Source organism: Miniopterus natalensis, chromosome 4 (genome assembly GCF_054644295.1).
Source record: "Miniopterus natalensis isolate mMinNat1 chromosome 4, mMinNat1.hap1, whole genome shotgun sequence".
NCBI classification, from domain to species: Eukaryota; Metazoa; Chordata; class Mammalia; order Chiroptera; family Miniopteridae; genus Miniopterus; species Miniopterus natalensis.
Window position 1 is genome coordinate 50243669 of NC_142084.1, and position 23101 is coordinate 50266769.

Sequence of the window (23101 nt, forward strand, 5' to 3'; positions counted from 1 at the left end):
CTTAATATAGGTACAGATGTTACAGGTACCAATGTTTTCATATAGGTCTATACACCGTTGGCATACACTCTTATTTTTTTTGTCTGTCAGCTGAGAGGGCCTATAAGAAATGACACTCCAGTAGCAATAAACACATCTAGTGTCCAAATCTTGGAATCTAATACCATTCTCCAAAAAAGGACAGTGCTCCATGGAGAAACGGCTGCTTCCAGGACTGGAATAGGAAATATACAAGACAAATCTGGGCATCTGGTAGTGCCAGAAAGTAAGGAAGTGCTCAAAACACACACACACACACACACACACACACACACACACACACACACACACTGATGGGGGTATGTTAAAGTAACACAGGAGCCCACTGAAAGAGCTCGTGGCTTCCGTGGCCAAAGTTGGAACAATCTGAGCAACTAAATAAAGTAGAATTGGGTTATAACCCAGAGTATAAAATGCATATCTATGAGCCCATGTTAATATAAATGAATGACTGGCTGAATGACTTAATGAATGGACAAGGGAAAAGAGACAAATCTCCCATGCTGGAAAATTCTGAATAGTTTAAGTAGATCAAAATGACTCAACTATTTAAGTTCTAGATCTTCAGATATGTGAGACCTATCTTCTATTTTCCCAACTACTTCACCAGTATGGACAGTTTACTCTATTAGCTAAACCAGTAAAAGGAAGTACAAATACCTGATCGAGCAATGCCACTGTCCCTGTCTTCATTCTGTCCTCTGCTTGGCATGTCAACTGGAGTGCTATGTGCTGAGGTAAAGGCAAAAGAAAACCATGTTATTGGGCTTTTCAAGGAGGAGTTGTTTTAAAATGAGTACAATAATTTTTACATTTCAAAGTAGGCTACTGCTATTGATGATTGGTAAAAAATTATGTAGAGATTAATTAGAAATCAAATTTAAATGCATAAAAAGACAATAGTGAGAGTAAGAAGAAAACAGAACCAAGGACCTCCTGCCTTCACTATCCTTCTGCAGCATCTATACTTCTTTGAGTGATGTTCATCTCTAAAAAACTGAATAATCAACTACTGATGCAGTTGAAACAATGAACCTTCTCAGGCAGATACTTTTAGTCATTTTCCTCATTAGTGGTAGCATTTAAATAGCATTGTATTTTCAAAATGCTTTAAAATCTGTTTCAGTAGTAACTATAGAGAAGAGAAATACTTAAAAACCATTTCATAAATTTAAAAAAATGTTTCTCTGTCTGGATCCCACTCTCTTGGCAGATAGAAAACATATTCATTTTCAAATATTTATTCCTCCACTTCTTTTCCACATACACCCATACACAGTACTATTGCAGAGTTACTTAGAAAAACTTATGTCCTGGTATGAATTTTGGAAAACACTAAAGTATTACAGACTTCTAGGAATGCTGCAGATTGATTTAAACTGTATAGTTATTGAGCTAGAGGGTAGATGACATGTTGTCACAGTAAGCTTGGAGCCCAGCTATTTTCTGAAGTCTGTTTATTTTCACAATTTTACAGAGAGTATATAAACATGTTATCCTTACTCTAAGTAGGTAGGAGGATGTCAGCTTTATTAGGGTGTCAGTTAACTATGGTGCTTAAGCATATTTCAGACTACAAAGAAGAACAGAATACCATTTGCCATAAACACAACCTATACTGTTAGTGATGAAGGTTTTCACACTTGTTAATCATGCCAGACAACAACGGCCATTCAACAGCCTTAGCTAGCAAGGCCTATTAAATCTCAGACTTTACCTACCCACAGAGTCCGAGATGATTACACCTGTAAAGAACCTAGAAAATGCACATAAACTACTTAAATGCTAGAGAGAAACAGACAGACAGACAAAGAGGTGTCTTCCATGCTCTTATTAGAGTGATTTTTGAAGAACTCTGTGCAGGTACAGATGCAGGTGAATAAATGGGTAAAAGATACCATGGCAAAGGGAAAGGTTCATAGCAGCAGAAAAGGCCTACAAAAATCAGAAAATATAATCCTCTTAGAAACACTAAGGGCTCATTTCAGACCAAAATCAGCTTATTCTGGGGTTTAACAAAGACATTTCAATAGAAGTTCATTGGTGGAATTTTCAAAACACCATGAACTTGGCTGCATTTGAAACTAATATCTCAAGAGCCCCTTGGATTTCTAGAGAGGTACCAAATAGGATTTTTTTCTAGGAACCTGCACAGGATTTATTAATATGTGTGTGGGTCACACTGTACTCAGCATTCCACACAAACCTGCAAAGAAAGAAGCACTCCGGGTGAGCCGGAGAGGTCCTCCTTCTGTCACCCCCTGCAGTAGCTTGCTGCTGCATGCCTGCAGCAGACCTAGGGACAGAAACACACAGAGGAGGGCAAACAAAGTATACACAAAAAAATAAACACAGATTCAAGATAATGCAAAACAAAAACAAAAAACCCAAAACAACACAACAAACTCAAATAAAGCAAAACACACCCACAACAGTGGTATTCAGAAAGAAAAAGCCCATTCATGGGACTGATTTTACCTAGGTTACTTCCAGTACGACAAGGGCCCAAATTATTCTGATTTGTGTTCAGCTTTCCCAAATTGGGATCTTGGTTGATGTATTCAAAGCTGTCTTGCAAGCTAAATCCAGGGAGGGGAGGAAGGGGGAGAGAGAAGAAAAATGTCAAGAGATGAATAAAGCTGTTTTCTGACAGACTTTCAAATATAGACAACTTATCAGCTGCTTGACTTTTCTTTATAAATGAATAAAGTCTCACATCCATCAGTGAGAATTAAACTTTAGGGGAATTCGTTAGAGGAAAAGAAAAGCTTTTTGGAGGTAGTCCAGCCTATAAAACCAAACAATGCATTCCTAACAGTTTCCCATGACATAAAGGGATACCAAACACTACAGAATTTTTAAATTGATTTGAGAGAGAGAGACAACGGGAGAGAGAAAAAAACATCGATCGGTTACCTACTGTACGCACCCTGACAGGGGGTCAAACCTGCAACCCGGGTATGAGTCCTGACCTGGAATAGAACCTGTGACCTTTGGGTGTACAGAACGACGCTCCAACCAACTGAGCCACATAGGTCAAGGCCACACTTTACAAATTTTGATCAGTGACTGACACACAGGATAATGCTATTCATTTCTAAATTTTGCTTTAGTGACTGACACCTAAGATGTTACTATTCATTTCAAAGGTAATTTTATATAAACCTTCAAAGTAAAATTAATTTGAACTCTTAGTTAACATCAATGTGCAATTCAGCAACTTCTTTGAGGAGGAAGATACAACAGAAACTGATATGATTCCTACAGAAGTCTGACTTCACAAAACATCTAACAATTTAGGATTATAATACACACAAATGTGAGGGAAACAGATTTTAATTATTTATTACATTCATAAGAAGTAAAAAAATATAAATATTTTGAAAATAATACAGAATAATAAGGTCAAACTGATTTTTAGTGAAATCTGAGCTCAATATTCTATTACAGGGAGTTAGTGTACTCAGTGTGCAGGTAATATCAAGAGTCTGAAAAAGAATCTCTTACAAGAAATAAACTTCACTTCCCATACTGGCTTAAGTCATGACAATCCAGTGTTAAGTGCTCAACCAAGTAAATTCATTACTTTGTGGAAGAGTAAGCAAACTCAACAGTGGTACCCGAATCTACAAAAGAATACATTTTTAATTTCCCAGGATAGCAGCCTTCATCTGACTCATAAGGATGCCCCTTTAATTTATAACTAACCTTTCTTTCAAATGTACCAACGTATAAAAAAATGTATATTTTTTAAAAGTATATAAAATATTTCTGCTTGCAAAGTTCAAAATATATGAACAAATGTACCAGAATAAGAGTTAAGTTGGCTATTTCAGTATTTTTAGTCTACACAGAAGTATAAAATTAGAGGAAGAAAAAGCTCAGAAGTGAAAATCAGAAAACTGCATGGCCCAAGTACCAGCCAATCACAGAGGCTACACTGACGAGCTCACTAGATGGCAAGCAGGGATGGCCCATACTGCCAAACAGGTGCTCAGCAGCCTAGAAAAACTCTCTACGTACTTTATTCCTTAAATAAATAAACAAACACACTAACAAGTTTTTCAAGTTTTCTTAAAAGATAAAATAATACTGGTAAATTCCATAAACTCATTAATGTGACCCCTCCTTTTTCCCCTTCACTGTTCATTTTCCAGGGGATGGAAGCTTAGTGATGGTAGTAAGAACACAGTGGGTAACAAAAGGATCCGAAAGATACAGAGAAACGGTCATTTGTCTTTAAGGCCACCTGATAAAGTCAAAAGCCTCGTCATACGCACTCTGTATAGGAAAATGGCCACTTTTAAGGCCCCTGTGTTAATATGGACTCATCCTGTTTTTCATTGCAAAAGGCAGTATGGCCCTTGAAGAATCACTCTATCCAGAAACAGCCATTTTAAAAAGGGAGGGAGGGCAATGCAAAATCTCACACTTACTTATTTGTACTCCCACAAAAGCTGCCCATTCTAGCAGAGAAGACTTTACTAATCATCAGCTGTGGAGGAGAGCTAGGGGTAAAAAAGAAAAAAAGTAAATTTTTGAATTAATGCTTCAATATCACCATTCCACTTCTCACAAAAAAGCAGCCCAAACTCACCGTATATAGTGTATCTTTAAGGTGGAGCCCTTGTAACTCATTGCAACTGAGCCAAACATCATTTCCCCTAGCATGTTGACATCCGAAGCTGGTCTTGTGTACTGCCACACACAAAAGAAACCGAAATGAAAGTTAGTGTGTAGAACGTGATGTGCAATTAATGTTCATTAACCTCGGGGTCCCACTTTAGCTTAGTGGGTGATTATTTCTCAAAGACGCAACTGATCATTTTACAATTTTAATGGTGCTGGCCTACTTTTTCTCAAATTATTACTAATGTTTATGATTTCTTCTTTATACGCAATATCTTCACAAGGATCCCAGTGTTTTATCAGTTTATTTTTAAGTTTGTTATGAGAAGCCAATGTTTTTATTATCTCCTTTGATAAACTCTAAATAGAAAGATTAAATTATGAAAAAAACAGGGTCACTCTTCCCTTGGTACTAAGAACACATCATGTAAAGAAATATGTTTCAGACGGGGCTGGTGAGGCATGGTTGGTTGAGCATCCTCCCAGGCAGCGAGAGGCTGCTGCTTCAGTTCCTGGTCAGGGCACATGCCCGGGTTGCGGGCTCAATCCCCAGTAGGGAATGTGCAGGAGGCAGCTGATGGATGTTTCTCTCCCTCACTGACGTTTCTCTCTCCCCCCCCTTCTTCTCTCTCTAAAATCAATAAGAAATAAATATTTTTTAAATAAATATGGCTCAGTATTATTTAATCAAATAATGAACAGTATTGAATAAAAATGCCAATTGGTAAAGGCAGGGTTTATGAGAGTCCAAAAGGTAACAGATGGGTTTGGGCTACAAACTTCTTCTTGGGCTACAAGGTCCACATGCCAACTGTGATTCTCAACTACCTAAAAATTTACTATATACTTTTTAAACCATGAACTGCTTCAACACCCAGGAGTACTGTGAAATAAAGGCAAATGCATGGCACAAATCCTGACCAGGAAATTAATAAAGTTCTATAGAGCTGTGGCTGCAGGTAATTTCCCTGGCTTGCTCTTCCAGCAACATGACAGACAAAATTCTACATGGGTCAAAAAAGAAAAAATTTATATGTATCTTTCATCAATTAACAGCCTTCTGTATTCAATATTTATAAAACTTTTCTTCTCTTATATCTAGTTATCCAATATATTTCTCAATAACCCTAGTCCCTGGCCTCTGCCGCCTTATACACTCTCGCTCACACACACACAGAGCATAAAAAAATGCTCCCAGTCTTCTGTCCTTCATACTTAAGTCTTGCCCTTTATTTCTTCTCCTTTACAAGGTTTTCTCCCTTCCACTGGGAAGTGCTATTTTCTTAGAAGGCCCATGTATATTCCCAGAATCCTTAGAGTTTCTATAACAAAGCTGGAAAATACATGTGTATTAACCTGCTTCTGACAACAACAGAAGCAAAACCAGAGGGTTTACCTCATTTGCAATATTTCTTCTCATTCAGTATGTATGATCTTGGATGGTGACAGTTTTTATCAAGAGATAAAAGCTACCATATGAAAACAGCATTGACATGAAACATTTAAGAGAGCATGGTTTGTAACACTGATTCTCATATTCCTGGAGTGGAACCCTCCAGCAGGCATTATTCCCTGTGGAGATATTACAGTCAATGGCTTCACTGCTGGGGTACTCCACACGAAGGGATGGGTTACCTGGTACTTGGGAAGCTGCTCTTTCACGTGTTGTGAGGATCCCCCAGAAGAACTGTGGGAGGAGATGCTACTGCTGCTGCTGCTGCTGCTTCCGGGACAGCACTTGGCTGATATTTTAATGGGGACATCCTCTGTTTTCTGGATTAGGAGAGAGAGGCAAGGTAAAGTGTGACTAAATATATCAGGCTTCCTCAACACAGTCCTCAATGGGAATTCCTGTGAAAACATTCTGTACATCGTGCGTAGAAAACCAGAAGCTTTGATTTTTCTTTTACTGAGGACAAAAATGTGGTTCCAGCAAGTCTATAATACTTGGGAGGGGAAATGCTGGAGAAGAGTACTGGACGGAAGGTGGTGGGCTCTGTGTGAAGACATCAACCTCCTTCAATTATGCAACGATTACTTACTTCCCAATTCATATTTTCAAATCATCACTGCACTCCGATCTTTTTGTTATTAGAGGATTTTTGAGTACTAAAGAGAGTCATAATTTATAAAATCGATGAGAAAGACATTACTTCAAATGCAAATTTTTACCAAATGGAACTAAGAAAACAAAAATATGAATTTGGAGAGACTGGGTTTTTGTATTTAACGATACACCTCCTTTAAGACTCCTTTAAAGGTAATCGGAAAGAAAATCATGAGGTTGAGTTTGTGAAAGATGAAGCCAAAACTCTGAAACAGGAGCTACTGCAAATTACACAGCATGTGATGGAAATGTGGCCTTTAAAGGTTAGGGGTAACAGAAGGTTATCTGCTATACATTCCCTAAATAGAGTTCACTGCTTATTGACATAAAGGTAAAAAGATACACCGTTATTAAATTTTTCCTTCTTTCTACACCCAAATATATTACTCCCTACAGAAGCATCCTGTACCCACTATGAGAAGTTTTTGCTATTCTGAGTCTTACTTGCTTTTCTGTGTGCAGCTTTTGCTTGGAAAACCATGAATGCAACTGCAGCTTATCTAATCTCCAGTGTGACAGTCACACTGGTGGTCTAATGCAAATGCCTGCAGTCATGTGCTTGATACAAACTCATGACGTTTAGTGCTTGCCAAGGGGGTGGAGGGCTGAAAATGAGGAAAAAAGGTAAGGAAAACATAAACTGTGCTGGTCCGTAACAGTCTCTTCGGCAGCAATGGCATTCAAAGCTGTGCTTGGTTATTCCCGATCATCTGGCACTCCCTCAACACCCTCTTCAGATCTCCCTGTTACTTAATACCACTTAAGCCAGAAACACAGCTCCTCAGAGGACCTAAAGTGACATAAAGTCCACACCTGCCTCACAGGCTGCTAGACCCTTTGGCTGGGCTACAACATTCTGAGCAGTCTGTAATTGGAGATAGCACCCGGTACAGTGAATAGAGTGCCCACTGAACCTTCTGTAGCCTTGGGCACATTATAAACTCCCTGGACCCAGTTGCCTTTTTGATTAAATAAGTGCTTCCAAGAAAGCTTATGCTCCAGATGCCAGTGTCAGCACTGCTCTGACAGACTGAAGATTCCAGGGTTTTTTGAGAACCGGTGAGAATTCTTTTCCCCTCCTCCTGTTATGACCATTAGGAGCCCTCAACTAAACCATCTGTGCAAGGTCTTCAGGGCAACAGGAAGTGACGTGAGAAATCAAGGGAAAACCACTTTCTGCCCACTAAACAAAGGGTCAAGTGCTCACCTAAACTTTGATACAAATCCACCATTAAAGCTTAGAGGTGAATCACCTGAGACATTTCAAACCTCCCCCAGCCACCCCCAAACCCACCTAACAAGCCCAACAACTACTGTAATGATTAGCTACCTGGCTGACTCCACTTTAACACACTATGGAATCCACCCAGATACGCTACCTTCAACCAAACACTTCCTTCCTGCAGAAAGGATCCTTATCAAAAGCAGGAAAACAGCCCCTTGGCCCTGATGAGACAAAGAGTGTGATATAAACTATTCATTTACTTAGCTACACATTCTGTAAACTGCCAGAATTCAGTCAGCACAGATAGCAAGTTACTGAACATGAAAAGAATGAATACAAATGGATTTATTTAATTTGCAGACAGCTGAATAACTATTGAAAAGAGAATGAAAGGTCTAACGATGACAACTTGCAACTGACATCCAGAAGAGTCATAGAGGACCAGACTCTGCTCTTCACCTGAACACACCACTTTACCTTTCCCATCTGGCTCCAAGGGATCAAGAGCTGCTCTGCCCTCACCTTACCCATCCCCAGATCCCCCCACGCCCCGCCCCTCACCACCACCACCACCAGCAGCACCCTGCCTTCCACTAAGAAAAGGAAAATAAAAGCTTCCTTGTCAGACAGGTTGAGAAGCACTCCCTTTTGAATGAAAATGACAATGCATGTTAGCATACCGAGGCCCTACACTGAGGAGAGGTATCTAATTGTGTTTAACCCAGTGCTCTGTAGCACTATCTATGAGAAATACTAGACAGAATGATCTATTAATTTTCTTTCAGGCTAACACTTCATGAATTTTAGAGTTCTCAGATTTCCCATTACATTGCACATATTTGATATCAAATCCTACTAGATTGCAATTACCAGAAAATTCACCACTAGTAATATTTACAGTAACTGCTTAGCATCTGTCATGATTACTTGCTAACAATTTCACCTGGGTATAACAAGACTACATGCAGCTGGGGGTGAGGGGAAGGTTGGGAAGCTTTTCTTATGCTTCTTCTGAACTATCAATGGCAGTGCACAATATAGCCCAAAGAGATGATTATGAATTAATAAATGATTGATCAGACAGGTGGTTAAAAGCACAAACAAAAAAGATGAAAGCAAATCTGCATTTCATACCTGAGTTGCCACCTCTTCAGTCTTGTGAACAGCTTTAGAATCAAACAAAACTTGTCTACCTCGCCTTTCACAGTCCTGGTAAACTATCAGGCGAATCTCATTCAGGTCAAACTCCGAACATGACCAACTATGGAATAAAAAAGAAGTAGTTAGGCATCTGCAACACCTGGAATAATCATGGAGAGAAAAGTTTCCCAACCAATGTGCCTGTGTACACATCAGAAAGCCACAGGCATGCAGAGATAGTGATCCCTTCAGACCCAGGGCACTCAGCCTTGTCTGTGGACTCCAAAGGGCCATACAAATATTGCCAGTGTCTATGACACAGATTGGAAAGACAGCTTTAAATAATAAATCACTGGTGAGAAAGCTTCTCCTTTCAAAGCCACTTTGAGCAAAGATGGTGGCCAGAAATCCAAAGGACATGTGGAGAGAGCTAAATTTGGATGTCTGGGTTCTAGGGATGGCACTACCCGAGGTCTAGGAGTGTTCAAGCTTTTGTGTCATTGGGCTGGGAACCATTCGGAGGGAGTCAGTAGAACCTTCTCTCTTCCTCTCCCACCCACCCATGCTCAGGTCAAATTGGGAGGAATTACATGTCCTAAAGTTTAGTATTTTCTTCTATTATGGCTGATTCTGATAAAGAAGTTTTAAAACCCAAGCCCATCACCGGACAGCATCTGAATTGCCAAAAACAATAAAAAATAAAGGAAGCATGGCTTATTCCTAAGCAAACCAAAAGCTACTGGAATAAAACTGCTCTAAACATAGGTTTGTCCCTGGTTAAAAAAAGAAATCAGAATGCAAGAATTATAGAAAGGGTAATCATTTGAAATGCACTGCTTTGGGCATATTCAGTTATCACTCTGTTAATCCATTCAACATATATTTGAGTGCCTACTATGTTCCAGGCACTGTGGTCAGTGCTAGAGATTCAGCAGTTAGTTAACTGAACAGACCTGGTCCCAGCCCTCACGGAGCAAGTACCCGAGAACTGTACAACTACAGACGGCCAGAAGAGCAAGAATAAGCAATGGATGTGATAAGAGTGATATTTTCAGACTTAAGGGGTGGGGCAGAGGGGCAGGGAAGTCCCTAAATGATTTAAGGAAGTGACATTTAAACACAAACTTGAAGAGTAAAAGAGATTAAGCGTGAGAATGAAGAACACAGTAAGAAGAGGGAGGGACATGGTAAAGATGTAAGAGTGATGCAATTGAGAAAGAGAAAAAAAATAGCCAGAGGGAGAAGAGAGTATGAAAGGTAGGCTGGGAAGACAGGCAGGATCCTGCCCTAAGTGCAGTGAGAAGCCAGGTAAACAAAGGTTGATAAACTCAAGTCTATACTTTTTTAAAGTTCAATTTGGTTGCTCTACGGAAAACAGGGGTGGGACAGATTAAGACTGGAAGCAGGAAGGCCAAATAGAGTTTATTATGACTTCAGGCTATAGTAATAGCAACAAAGACGGAGAAAGGGGGATAAATACTGGAGGGAAGTTCAGGGGGCAGAACTGATAAGGTTTGGTGGTGGACTGGATGGATGCCTGAAGCCAAGGGGGTGCTAACTGCTTAGAGAATGCTGAAGAGGAGAGCTGTCCTGAAGGGATAGAGGATGGGTAGTTAAATAGACTAGCAAAAGCAAACTGTAAAACTAAGAGACAGTATAACTGAAGTGCAGACAGGCAAGTCTGGATTCAAATCTCACCTCTCTGAGCTCCCATTTCTTCATTAGCACAATGAGAGTATTACTGCCCACCCCACAAAGCTGCTGGAGGAATTAAATGAAATATGTCAAGTGCTTCACACAGAGACTGATGCACAGTAAGTGCTCCAAAATGGTAATAATTACATAAGAGAACTGGTAATGTTACTTTTTTTTTTTTTTTTAATCTCAAACTGTGCATTACCAGTCTTTTCCTTTTTCAGGCAGTGGTAGTTAATACTGAACATGCTCCTTTAGGGTAGCAGATATGTTTTATTAAATCCCAGCACCAAAAAACATAAAGTTCTGGTTGTACCTTCTTTTAACAACTTATCATATTCTAAGCTACCATGCCCAGCATCCCTTTCTCCTAATTTTCACAACAACATGGCAAGTTCATTTTGGATATCATTTTTCTCCTACTCTCAGTCCAGAGGTTGTCCATGGTCCAGGCCTGGCTGATCAGACAAGACCATATGATGTCCAGCTAGGCTATGACAGCCAGTCCCCACACGTAGTTGCTTGGATGATAAATGGTAATCCTGGAGTTGCTGGTGCCTATTTTTTGCCATTATGAGGCGAGAGCCTTTCTGAAGATAAAGTCAATGTGGAGGAAAGCTGAGGTGAGCAATGGAGTAAGACAGATTTCTGCTGGCAATCGAAGCCACCTGTTCCTGACTGAACACTATTCCTGTAGTTTTCTGTTATTTACAATTGAAAAGTTCTAATGATTGTGCCCCAAACCACTGACTTTTAAAATTTCAAAAGATCATTAAAAACACTCTCTGCAATTATTAAAACATAGTACACAGGCTAAAGTTCTTAAAAGTGAAAACTCAACAAAGACTTAATTGCTTTGTGTTTTCTTGTTCAGCCTATTTTGCCCCAACAACTACATTTTGCCAAAACAGCATAATTTACAAAGCAAGTTGTTCAATCCTTATTTTTAGAGTTAACACTGACTCAAATATCAATCAAACTGAGAACAGCCTGTTTGGAACTAGAGCTAAAATTTAATAATGGTTACAACACCTTACTAAATGTTTCGTACTAGCTTTCAATTTTATTTTATTTTTATTTCATTTTATTTTTGTTAATCCTCACCTGATATTTTTTCCATTGATTTTAGGGATAGTGTGGAAGGGAGGGAGAGAGGCAAGAAAGGAGGGAGGGAGGGAGGGAGGGAGGGAGGGAGGGAGGGAGGGAGGGAGGGGAGAGGGGGGGAGAGAAAGAGAGAAACACCACCCTGGTGGGGATCAAACCTACAACCTAGGGACCCTCTGACCAGGAATAGAACCCACAAACCCTTTGGGATGTGGGCCAATGCTCCAACGGTTGAGCCACACTGGCCAGGACAGTTTTCAGTTTTAAAAAGATGAAAGTAAAAGATGTGGGGAGGAAAAAGTATGTATGTCAAGACTGCCTAATTGTTTTGACCCAAATACCTTAGAAAAGATTTACAAAATATGAGCAAAACTATTCATCTTCTTCCATATCAATATTGTCTTTGGTTTAACACCTAATTATAATTTTGACATTTACCATGACTAATATTAGTAGGGGAAATTACAGTTGAGTAATTTGGTGAAGGAAATACAGGTAGGACAAAGGAGATTAACTGAGCACTCCAGACTGAGACAGGCCTGGGATCAAATCTCAGCTCTGTCTCCCACTGGTTTTATGACCTTGGGAAAGTGGCCCCAAGCAGCACTGTAGGGCCTGTTGTTAAGATGAAAGGAGATAATCTAGGGGGAAATCTCTCAGCACTCAGCCAATTCTTTCCCCTACCATCCTCCATACACAGGGCTTCAGGTGTTCCTAACCACTTACATCACTTCCTCTCTTCATGGTCACTCACATTCTCCTCAACATTCAACCAACAGTTACTGTGGAGCATCTGTGAGCACCAACCATGGTTCGTTCCTTGTGCTTTACTGAGGGCAACTCGGTATGATTCAAAGAGGTATGAAAAATAAGCCTTGAGCTTTTGCCTTAAAGTGTATGACTATTTTAAAGACATTTATTCTAGCCAGAACTAACTCATTTCGTTGCTTTTCTTGAAAGCAAGGAAAGAACACTATCCCTGGCATCAAGGGTACATGGTATTATCTGTCCACTTTACAGTCAGCGCTGTGTGACCTGAGGCACAACAAAATTAGATGATTTGTTTACCTTTTCTTTACTATAAAATGTAAACAAAAAGACTTAGACATGGATCCTTTTAGGTTTTAAAATTCTATGATGCTAAGATTTGCCTGGTTAGAAGTGAAGCCAGATCTTATTTAATCAAGATCAGGAAGCAAGTGAACAAAGTTTAAATTACTTACCTGAAAGGTAAGCAATAGTTCAAATGGTTTTAAGTACAGAAAACAGAATTTTCTGTAAAATATATGTAACCATATACTGGAGTTGACTTATGTTGCCTCAAAAGATCTGTTCAATTCCTAATTCCCGGTACCTGTGAATATGACCTTGTTTGAAAACAGAGTCTTTACAGATGTAATAAAGTTAAGATGAGGTCCTACAAGATTAGGATCAGCCCTAATCCAATGACTGGTGTCCTCACAAAAAGAGAGAAATCTGGACATAGACACAGAGGAAAGATGGCTATGCGATGACAGAGACAAAGACTGGAGTTATGCTTCTACCAGCCAAGAAATGCCTGTACTCAAGGGGGATACAATGAATAAGAAATCTCCCTGTTCTCAAAGAACTTAAATAAAATCTAGAAGACACAATTGTGTAGGTAACTACGTGAAAATAAGAGGGCAAGGCAGAATATGGAGAGCAAAAGATAACAGAAAAAATTCCTGGAAGAAGTAATATTTGAATTAATGAAGTTATGAAGGATGGTAAGGATTAGACATGCGATGGCAAACGGGACAGAATCTTTGCAGACTGAGGCACAACACAAACACAAAAAGTGAAATGCTACAATGTCAAAGTCTTGGGTAGTTGGAACATGTCTAGCTGCAAAAGAATTACACAGGAAATGAGGCTGGAAAGACGGTTTAGGAGTACTTGTGCAGGATCTTGAATGCTATGCCAAGTAATAGACTATGGTTGTTCCACAAGCAGTAGTGTGTCATTCTAACTTCTGAAAAATGAAATGACATGACCTCACCTCTGTTTTAGGTAGGAGAGAACTAAAGATGTTTGGAAAAACCATTTTCAGAGCAAATGGAGAGGTGGTGCTGATTCACACACCCAGGGTTTCAAGGAGTCATGGCCAATAAGGATGAGAGCAGCAGTTGAACGATTTGTTGCAGGGTGATTTGCTACATTCTCCAAGACCAATTCTAGTGTTGGTGTTTGATTCTTCCCTTGAACTTTTACAGGAAATCAGGCTAGAAGTGGGTTCAAGTAGGCCCATGTTGAAGCATGGTCAATGAAAGAAGACTCTTCAAAAATGTTTTCCCTCTTGCTCTCACAAAAGGAAACAACCCTATATAGTGAAAAATAAGTTCACACAAAGAGTCTAAAGAGCAGTCTTGTGATCCAAGAATGTAAGTGTTTAAAGAGTCAGGTATGATAGGGAAATTTAAGTGGTCCAAGAAAGGGCAAATGAAACAAAACAAAATCAACAATAATGATCCAATCAAAACTGGCAGATACTATCCATTTAACAAGTGGCTCCTACATGCCTACTGTGTGCCACATATTCCTCTAGGCACTGGATAAAGCAGCGAACAAATCTAACTCTTGCTTCTACGAAACCTACTATATTTACAAGGATATTTTCCAGCCACTCTTAAACTCTTTTCTTTGTTCTCTTTTCTGCCAACTCCCACTGCTCCCCTCCTTTTTTTCAAAAAAAGTTTCTAAATACATATGGAAACCCTTTTAAAAGGTTTGCTCAGGAACAGTGCGGAGACCCTAATGACTATTACCAGAAAATAAAAGACAAGGGGTGGAGGAAAAGGGAAGATGGTGCTTGAGATGGTAATCAGAGTTCACCCGGTAAGCACAATGTACATCATTTCCCAATCTATTTATTTTAAGAGTAAAATTACGTAAAAATAAATGACAGTAACAAATTTGAATTTTTTTTTTTTTTTTTAGCAAAGTTAGTATTCTCAGATGATGGCTAACAGGAAAAGTAATTTGCAAATTAGTTAACTTTCCTCTCTTCCCCTGTTTTGTACTGATCCAGCCTTAATGCACAATTGCCTAGTCTAGTTTCAGAGGAACTACATAAAAATTCACCACTGAATTGCTGTCCTGTGGTCAAGAGTATAGTAAAAAGGGACTTAAAGGTTCCAGTCCTCGTCAGAAGCTTTAATACATAATGCTAACTTAAAGATATGATTTCTAAACGATTCCAAAATAAAATTAAATTTAAATTAAAAATTTTAATTAAATTAAAATTATTCCAATTATGTGTATCCCTGTTATTTTATCAAGAGAAATTCATATTGGATGTTGGCTGCAACTTTTTCTGTCTTCAAGAAAGTAGGGGATATGTAAATCCTTTATTTCTTTTGTAAAAGAAATGTGTGGAATGAAAGAATAAATCCCTATGATTGGAGCATGTCATGGAAAGAGCACTCACTATAATATGTGTCCGAAAGCACACTCCTACATTCACTCCTTCCCCACACTTTTAACACCTGGCTTGACCCAGAGACCATGACAGATACCGGGGCTAGAAACGAACTAGATCTAGTTCCTACCTCAAAATGCTTACAATCTGATATGGGAAGGCCAATCCATAAATAAATAAGTAAACTATACTGTTACAGGTATGGCGATAAGTGGCTTCTGGAGAACTTAAAGCATAAAAAGGTCAAGTCCACACAGTGGGGGTGAGTGCAAGTCAGAGAGGACATGATGCTTGGAATATGGATTAGTATTCACCAGGGTAAACACAGCTTCTAATTCTAGCTCTGCCACTTTCAACTTACTCCAGGGCTCAGCGTTACCAAATGTATCTGCCTTATCTATCTCACAAGGTTGTTGGGAAAAACAGAGAAAAATTATGAAAGTACTTTTAAAATTGTAAAGCATAACTCAAAGATAAATTCAGATACACAATCCTTTAACTGAGATCCTTGGGGCCACATGTTCTAGAATTCTACAGATCATAGAAAGAAACTTATACTACCTATTACGTAATGCTTCCTACAGGGTCTGAGGTGTGGTCGAACCCTCAAATCAAACAAATTAATACTTCACCAGCCCAAGTTATGAACACTTATGCTAAGTGGATTAGATAGAGACTATAACCAGCCTCACATCAGTTCAGGTAAGTTCCAAAAATCTTTTGATTTTGGAACTGTAGGATAAGAGATTATTGACTGATGTAAGGCATACTATGTCTGAGGTAAGGTCAAAACTGAAATAAGTGACATGCAGGTTCCCCCATTTTCCCTAATATGACAAAGATAACAGTCAAAGTTTATGCATAAGTAGGTTGTAACTGAGAGCCTACTTCTCCCCCACTGAAACAATGCTGTATATGATTGTGAGGGTCACATGCTAAACCACATGTTTTATATAATGTGTTCATACAGCAATGACAAAATATTATAATATGAGTCACAATACAGCCTGAGGTTTGGCTGCTATAAACAGGGAACTCTGAAGTACAGAAGAGGAGACGAAAGAATTCCTTCCTTCTTTCCTGAAGTTCAGGATTACATCAGGTAACACTGTGAAATAGGTCAAGGCCGTGTGTGGCACTCACGGCACCACCACCCATGCCCCACTGCCCTGCGGCCACCTCAGCATCAACACAGCAGCAGAGCCCTGCACTCAGTGTCAGAATGCTTGGGTTCTAGGGAGGATTTGTAGTCTAATCCTAGTAACACTCCTTCACCTATTAATCCAATGTTGTTCTTCTAGAAAATGATGGGTTGGGACTCAAATGATTCTTCAAGGTGTCACCCTTCCAAGTCGAACACACTATAATCCCAAATTATCTATTAAGTGTGCACAGTATAATTTAGAACAGGTAATCCAGGTACTGAGAAAAAAGCAATCTTAATAAATTAATCAAAATTACTGCAGGGCATACCTTTAGCCCTTCTAGGTGTACTTTATACCTTGATAAGCATGCTTCTTAATATAAACACATCTCCAGTCCATAGAACTTTCAGAAGACGCTAATGAAATCTGAAGAGGGAAAGTGCAAATTCTTTTGAGGCAAGAGGGACACTGAGTGGGCAGGTCATTGTGCCAACCACAACTCTGCCCCTGGCTAGCTTTCCTAGATTTTGTTATTATTAATAGTTTCTCCCCTTTCTCCTCTTTAAACACTCACAGAATCTTTAAATATGGCCCATATTTTTCAATAATGGATTCCTTTAGTTCCTAATAAGGCACCACTCATTCTTTCCTGGTAGCAATAAACTAGAAACTGCCTGCACCCCACCCCCGGGAAAGGAGCTTTGCTGTTCATCTCCAGGTCTGGATTATTCAATATTCACTGAGCTAATTCTTTCATACTGTTGTCAGCATAACACAAATAGCCAACATTCATTACTATATTCCAGGGCTACTGAACTGTATACTGGCTCTGCTGAAAGCCAACTTGCATCAACATGATTTCATCTTTTCTTGAATGTGAGGTTTTTCTACCCTTTCCCCAGGTGAGTGTACTAATAACAGAGAGATGAATAATTTCCAAACCAAATATTCACCACATTGCCATATACATATTCACTCTAGATCCACTTAAATTGTACAGAAACAAGGTAAAAATTCTCTTTTCTCAGAGGTTTCCAAAGGTCAAAAGCATGATTCTCTCTGTGAGGTCTTCTGTTTGCAACATGAAAAAGCCAAAATAAATAGAAACTGTACTTATCTTTGGTTGTAAAATATCTCTAAAAGAGATGGGTACACACAAGCACATGGAGAAGTGCTGGGGCAGAGTGGAGGCCAAAATAAGAAGAGAGAGATAGAAAGAGAGAGAGATGGGGAGAGGGAGAGGCAGTGGGGGAGAGGAGGGAGAGACAGACACACACACACTTTGACTCAGCAATTCTACTTGTAGGAATTAACCCTACAGATTAATTAATTAAGCTTGCATAGGTTCAAAATAATTATGTACAAAAACGATACTACAGCACTGTCTGGAATAGCAAAGGACTGGAAACAACCACGGGATGGTTAAATCATTGTATGTCCACACAATAGAGTACTATACTGATACAATACCAAACGTAATTATGTAATAAACTCTAAAACATAATTTTAACTGAAAAAAGAAATACAAAATATTGTACTAGAATGCTACTATATTTTTTTTAAGGAAAAAAGGAGGGAAACTCTGGATTTTATTATAGAGTATCTCTAGAAAGATATACGATGTATTTATTGGTAAGAATGATTGTGCCTGGAGTAGAAAGCTGGGTTGTTGAGGAAGAAAAGTAAGCAGACCTCATTGTACATTCTTTACAGACACAGGGAAAGGCTTTCCCTACACTATTTACTAAATATCTGTCAGAACAGCACAGTGAGAAAGAGTGTAGACTCTGGAGCCAGGCAGCCTGGGTTAAAGTCCTTGCTCTGCCTCTTGCAAGCTATGTGACTTTGGCAGCTTATCTAAACTGTTTGTTCCTTAGTATCCTCATCTGCAAAACACGGATAATAATACCTGCCTCCTAAGTGTGCTTTTGAGGATTAAAAGTAAAGTGACTAACAGAGCCAGGTACACATAAGTCAGTGTGTTATAAGTACTCGCTAAGACTTTGTGCCTTTTGAATATTTAACCATATGACTGCCCTCTTATTAAAATTAAAATATTTTAAAATATAAAATTGAAAAATTAAAAAATAAATAATGAAACAGGAATACAACAGGAACACCCTACTCTTTTCTTAAACCCATCAAAGATTCTATTATTGCCTTAAGACAAACAACCTTAATTACTATTTGTTTTAAGAGGCTTCTTGGTAGCTGAAGCATGAGGCAGTGGGTGAACTCCTACAGGGAAACCACCTTAATGAATTCAAGGAATTCAGATTGAGTTTCAAATATGTAGTTTGGCCTTAGACAATGACATTTATTGAGCTTTCTTCTCAGCATGCATATACCACATTTTCCTGTCCTACTCCATTCCCTGACAACCCCAGGGACAGGACAAAGTCTCTAAAAAAGTAATCCCTCTTCTCATTTAGTAAACCTATTTATGGCTCTGAGTTTATTATTATTGTTCTATTACTGTATCAAATTGATTTCCATCTTATTAAATAACTGCCTTTTTTTAAGGCATAATCTCACAGAGCCTAGAGACACCAGTTCCGGAAGGTCTGATGTTTGGCTGTAGGAAGGGGAAGACAGTGATCAGAGCTGCACAGCACACACATAAATAACTGCCTAACATTTTAGAGTCTGCCAAACATTTTTACAGAATTCACCTGACCTGACCTTCACAAACGCCCTGTGAGAGCTTGTATTATATAATCTGTTTTACACAGAAGTTAGGAGACTTTAACAAGGTTATAACCATTAAGTGGCAAAGTCAGGATTCAAATCAATGTCTCCTGACTCCAAATTCTGTGCACTTCCAACTCTGTGACACTATCACCTTAACATCAATGGCAAATAAGTCAGGGTAACATCCTCTACATTACAGGGTCTCCCTCTACATTTTCTTCTGAGGGGTAAAAACATGCTACATTTGAAAAATAAAAATTCTGGAGATAATAATGTTAAGACTGAAAAGCAGAACACCAAATTATGTATAAGGTACAACCTCAATGTGTAAAAAAAAGTTATTAAGGGCTTTTTTAAAAGTTTGCAAAGAAAAAAAAAGCAGCTAATATTACAGACAAAGGATTAATCTCCCTAATATATAAAGAACAACCAAAAGTCAATAAAGAAAAAGACTTGCAAACCAATAGAAAAGTGGGCAATGGATCCAGATAGTTCAGAAGGGGAAAAATGGTCTTTAAACACATGAAAAGGTGCCAAACCTCACTCTTAGAAAGAGAAAAGCAACTTAAAATCACACACCTATTAGGTTGGCAAAACTTCAAAAGTTGGACATCCCACATGAGAGAAATACAGGCAGAGGTACAACATGGTATGACTACATATACAGAGAGTAAGTTGTCATAGGTATCAGAATTATAAGTTTTATTCTTATTTATTTATTTATTTATTTATTTATTTTATTGCTGACAGTCCCCCAATAGAATTATAAGTATTTTTATCATTGAACCCATCGATCCCACTTCTGAAACTAAACAGATTTTAAAAAACACATGATTGCAGCATGTTTGGTAAGAGCATAAGACTGGAAACAACTGAAAAGAATATTGGTAGGGGCAAATTAAATCATTTATAGTACATTCACACAACAAAATATCAAGTAGCTGTTGGAGCGAGAGTATTAGAACATGAGCAAGACCCATAAGATCTTCAGATTATATTGGAAGTCCAAACAGCAAAGAGTAGATTCTCATGTAGAACATGCTACCTTTCATGTAAGAAGGAAAAAGAGTACATATTTCTATTTGCTTATTTCTGTACAAAATTAATATAAAAAGAATTTTAAGAAATAAAATTGATTACTTAAAGGGGATGGGGAGGAATAAAGAAGTGGGAGCAATACATTTCAAATATATATTTTTATTGTTGAACCAAGCAAATGCATTATCTCTGAAGACATATCGATAAAATGCCTTTTAAAATGTTAAGAAAAAAATACGCTCATATTCATATCTTCTAGGAGGTGGTTTAACCAAAAAAGAGTCGGGGGCCTCCTTACCTTTACTTCAGGTTTCCTACAAGTAGAGGCACAATCCTCAAGAGTGTAACACTCCTTACTGCTCTTCACCTCCATGTGCTCCTTCCCAGGGGAAGAATAGGTTCTGAATGGTAAATTTCCCTGCATTTGTGGGCATCCATCTGCCTGCAGAGCACACACATGCCGACTGATCATCAACTCCTCAACATCAAGTTTTAGAGCGGCAAGCGCCTACGTTGCAAGGCCTGTGGGTGTCCTAGGCTGCTCAGGACAGAATGGGCAAACTAGCCTAATTTTGAGGTTCATTACTAGGCAGACCCTTCTTGTTTCACATGCTAACAGCTTTCCAAATGTAGATACTTTGGTTTCCATTTACTGGACCAATTTCTCTCAATTTTCAAATTCCATTAGGGAAGAAAAATGGGTCTCCTTTAAATTTCCTACACGGAAAAATTCCTCCCAAGAAAACTCTCAGAAATTTGAACAAAAACAGAGTCAGTTTCTGCACTGTAACTAGAAATCTGAATATCCATTAGCAGCAACACACTCTAAGCTTTCTGAAGCCATTTAAGAAGTTACTACAAAGTCATTAAAACTTGTTTTCAAAAATATTGTAATGACATGGGGGAAACACTGTGGTATCATACTGAGTAAAAAAGCAGATTATATAGTTCGATATACAACATGATTCAGTTGAAACAATGTAGCTTACATCTGTATCAAGAAAGAACTGCCAGGCTGGCGTGGCTCAGAGGTCAGGGCACATGCCCGGGTTGAGGGCTCGATCCCCAGCAGGGGGCGTGCAGAAGGCAGCCGATCAATGACTCTCTCATCATTGACGTTTCTCTCTCCTTCTCCCTTCCTCTCTCTGAAATCAATAAAAAATATATATATAAAAAAAAAAAAAAAAGAAGAAGAAGAAGAAAGAAAGAACTGCCAGGAGATGAAAAATGTTTATAGTAGTAAAATTTGTGTGACAGCATTATGGGTAATTTGGGTTCTCATATTTTTTATTTGTTTGCATTTTCCAAATGTTTTATAATAAAACTGTGTCATTTTGATAGACAGAAAAAATATTTAAGATGAGGCATTTAAAAAGAAAAGGGGAAAGTAGTTAGCCTGACAGGAATGCAGCCATGCTCTAAAAAATCCAAATATTAAAATATTTTAAAAATATATGCCAGCAATTAACAAGTTGAATTTAAAATTAACACATTACCATTTCTAATAGCAGCCCCCCAAATATTTATGTATAAATCTAACAAAATATGTATAAGACCTATACCAGGAAAACTAAAAAACTGATAAATCAAAGAAGAACTAAATAAATGGAGAGATATTCCATGTGCATGGGTAGGAAGACTCAAGATGTCATTTCTTCCCAACTTGATCTATAGATTCAATACAATCCCAATCCAAATCCCAGCAACTTATTTTGTGAATATCAACAAACTGAATCTAAAGTTTATATGGAGAAACACAAGACCCAGAGCAGCCAACACAATACTGAAGGAGAAGAGCAAAGTGGGGAGACTGAAACTACCCAACTTCAAGACTTACTATAAAGTTAGAGTAATCAAGACAGTGTGGTACTGGTGAAAGAGTAGAGAGAGCAACAGAAAAGACGACAGAGCTCAGAAATAGATTCACATCCATATAGCAACTGATCTTTGTCTTTCAACAAAGGTGATGCAACAATTGGCCATCCACACGCAAAAAAATGGATCTAGACACAGACCTTAAATCCTTCACAAAAACTTAATTGAAAATGGATCATAGACCTAAAAATAAAATGCAAAACTATACAACTTCTAGAAGATAACAGAGGAAAAAAATCTAAATGATCTTGGGCATAATGATAACACCACCAAAGGCACAAGCCATAAAATGAAAGAATTGATAAGCTTCATTAAAATTAAATACTTCTGCTCTGTGAAAGACAGTATCAAGAGACTGAGAAGATAAGCCACAGACTGGGTGAAAATGTTTGCAAAAGACATATCTGAATAAAAGACTGGTAAACAAAGAATTCATAAAACTCGACAATAAGAAAAAGAACAACCCAGTTTAAAAATGGGGGAAAAACATGAACAGACACCTCAGAAAAAAGATATATAGATGATAAATGAGTATATAAAAAAGATGCTCCACATCATATGTGATCAGAGAAATGCAAATTAAAACAATAATAAGATACCACCACAGACCTATTAGAACGGTCTAGATCCAGAATACTGACAAAACCAAATACTGACCAGGATGTAGGCTAACAGGAACTGTCATTCACTGCCGGGGGGAAAGTAAATGGTACAACCACTGTAAAAGTTTGTCAATTCCTTACAAAACTAAATAAACTCTTACCATATAATCTGGCAATCACACTCCTTGATATTTATCCAAAGAAGTAAAAGGTATGTCCACACAAATACCTGCACAGGAATGTTTACAGCAGCTTTATTCATAATTGCCAAATCTTGGAAGCAACCAAGATGTCCTTTAGCAGGTAGATGGGTAAATAAATGGTGCTACATGCAGACAATGGAATATTATTTGGTGCCAAAAAGAAATGAGT

General features: G+C 38.4%; 1 protein-coding gene across 2 annotated transcripts in view; it reads right to left on the bottom strand.

The window, feature by feature from the left end:
* The window catches only part of FNIP2 (folliculin interacting protein 2), a 117623-nt gene that overhangs the window by 51145 nt on the left and 43377 nt on the right, over positions 1-23101 (bottom strand). The window contains exons 2-8 of one of the 2 annotated variants that reach the window (XM_087816531.1): positions 9135-9261; positions 6304-6441; positions 4637-4737; positions 4476-4547; positions 2518-2618; positions 2246-2335; positions 700-771 (exon numbers count right to left, since the gene is read on the bottom strand). In XM_087816531.1, the coding sequence (XP_087672657.1) occupies positions 700-771; positions 2246-2335; positions 2518-2618; positions 4476-4547; positions 4637-4737; positions 6304-6441; positions 9135-9261 (701 nt within the window). The remainder of the gene's footprint in view (positions 1-699; positions 772-2245; positions 2336-2517; positions 2619-4475; positions 4548-4636; positions 4738-6303; positions 6442-9134; positions 9262-23101) is intronic. The other variant, XM_087816532.1, reaches the window with a different exon arrangement.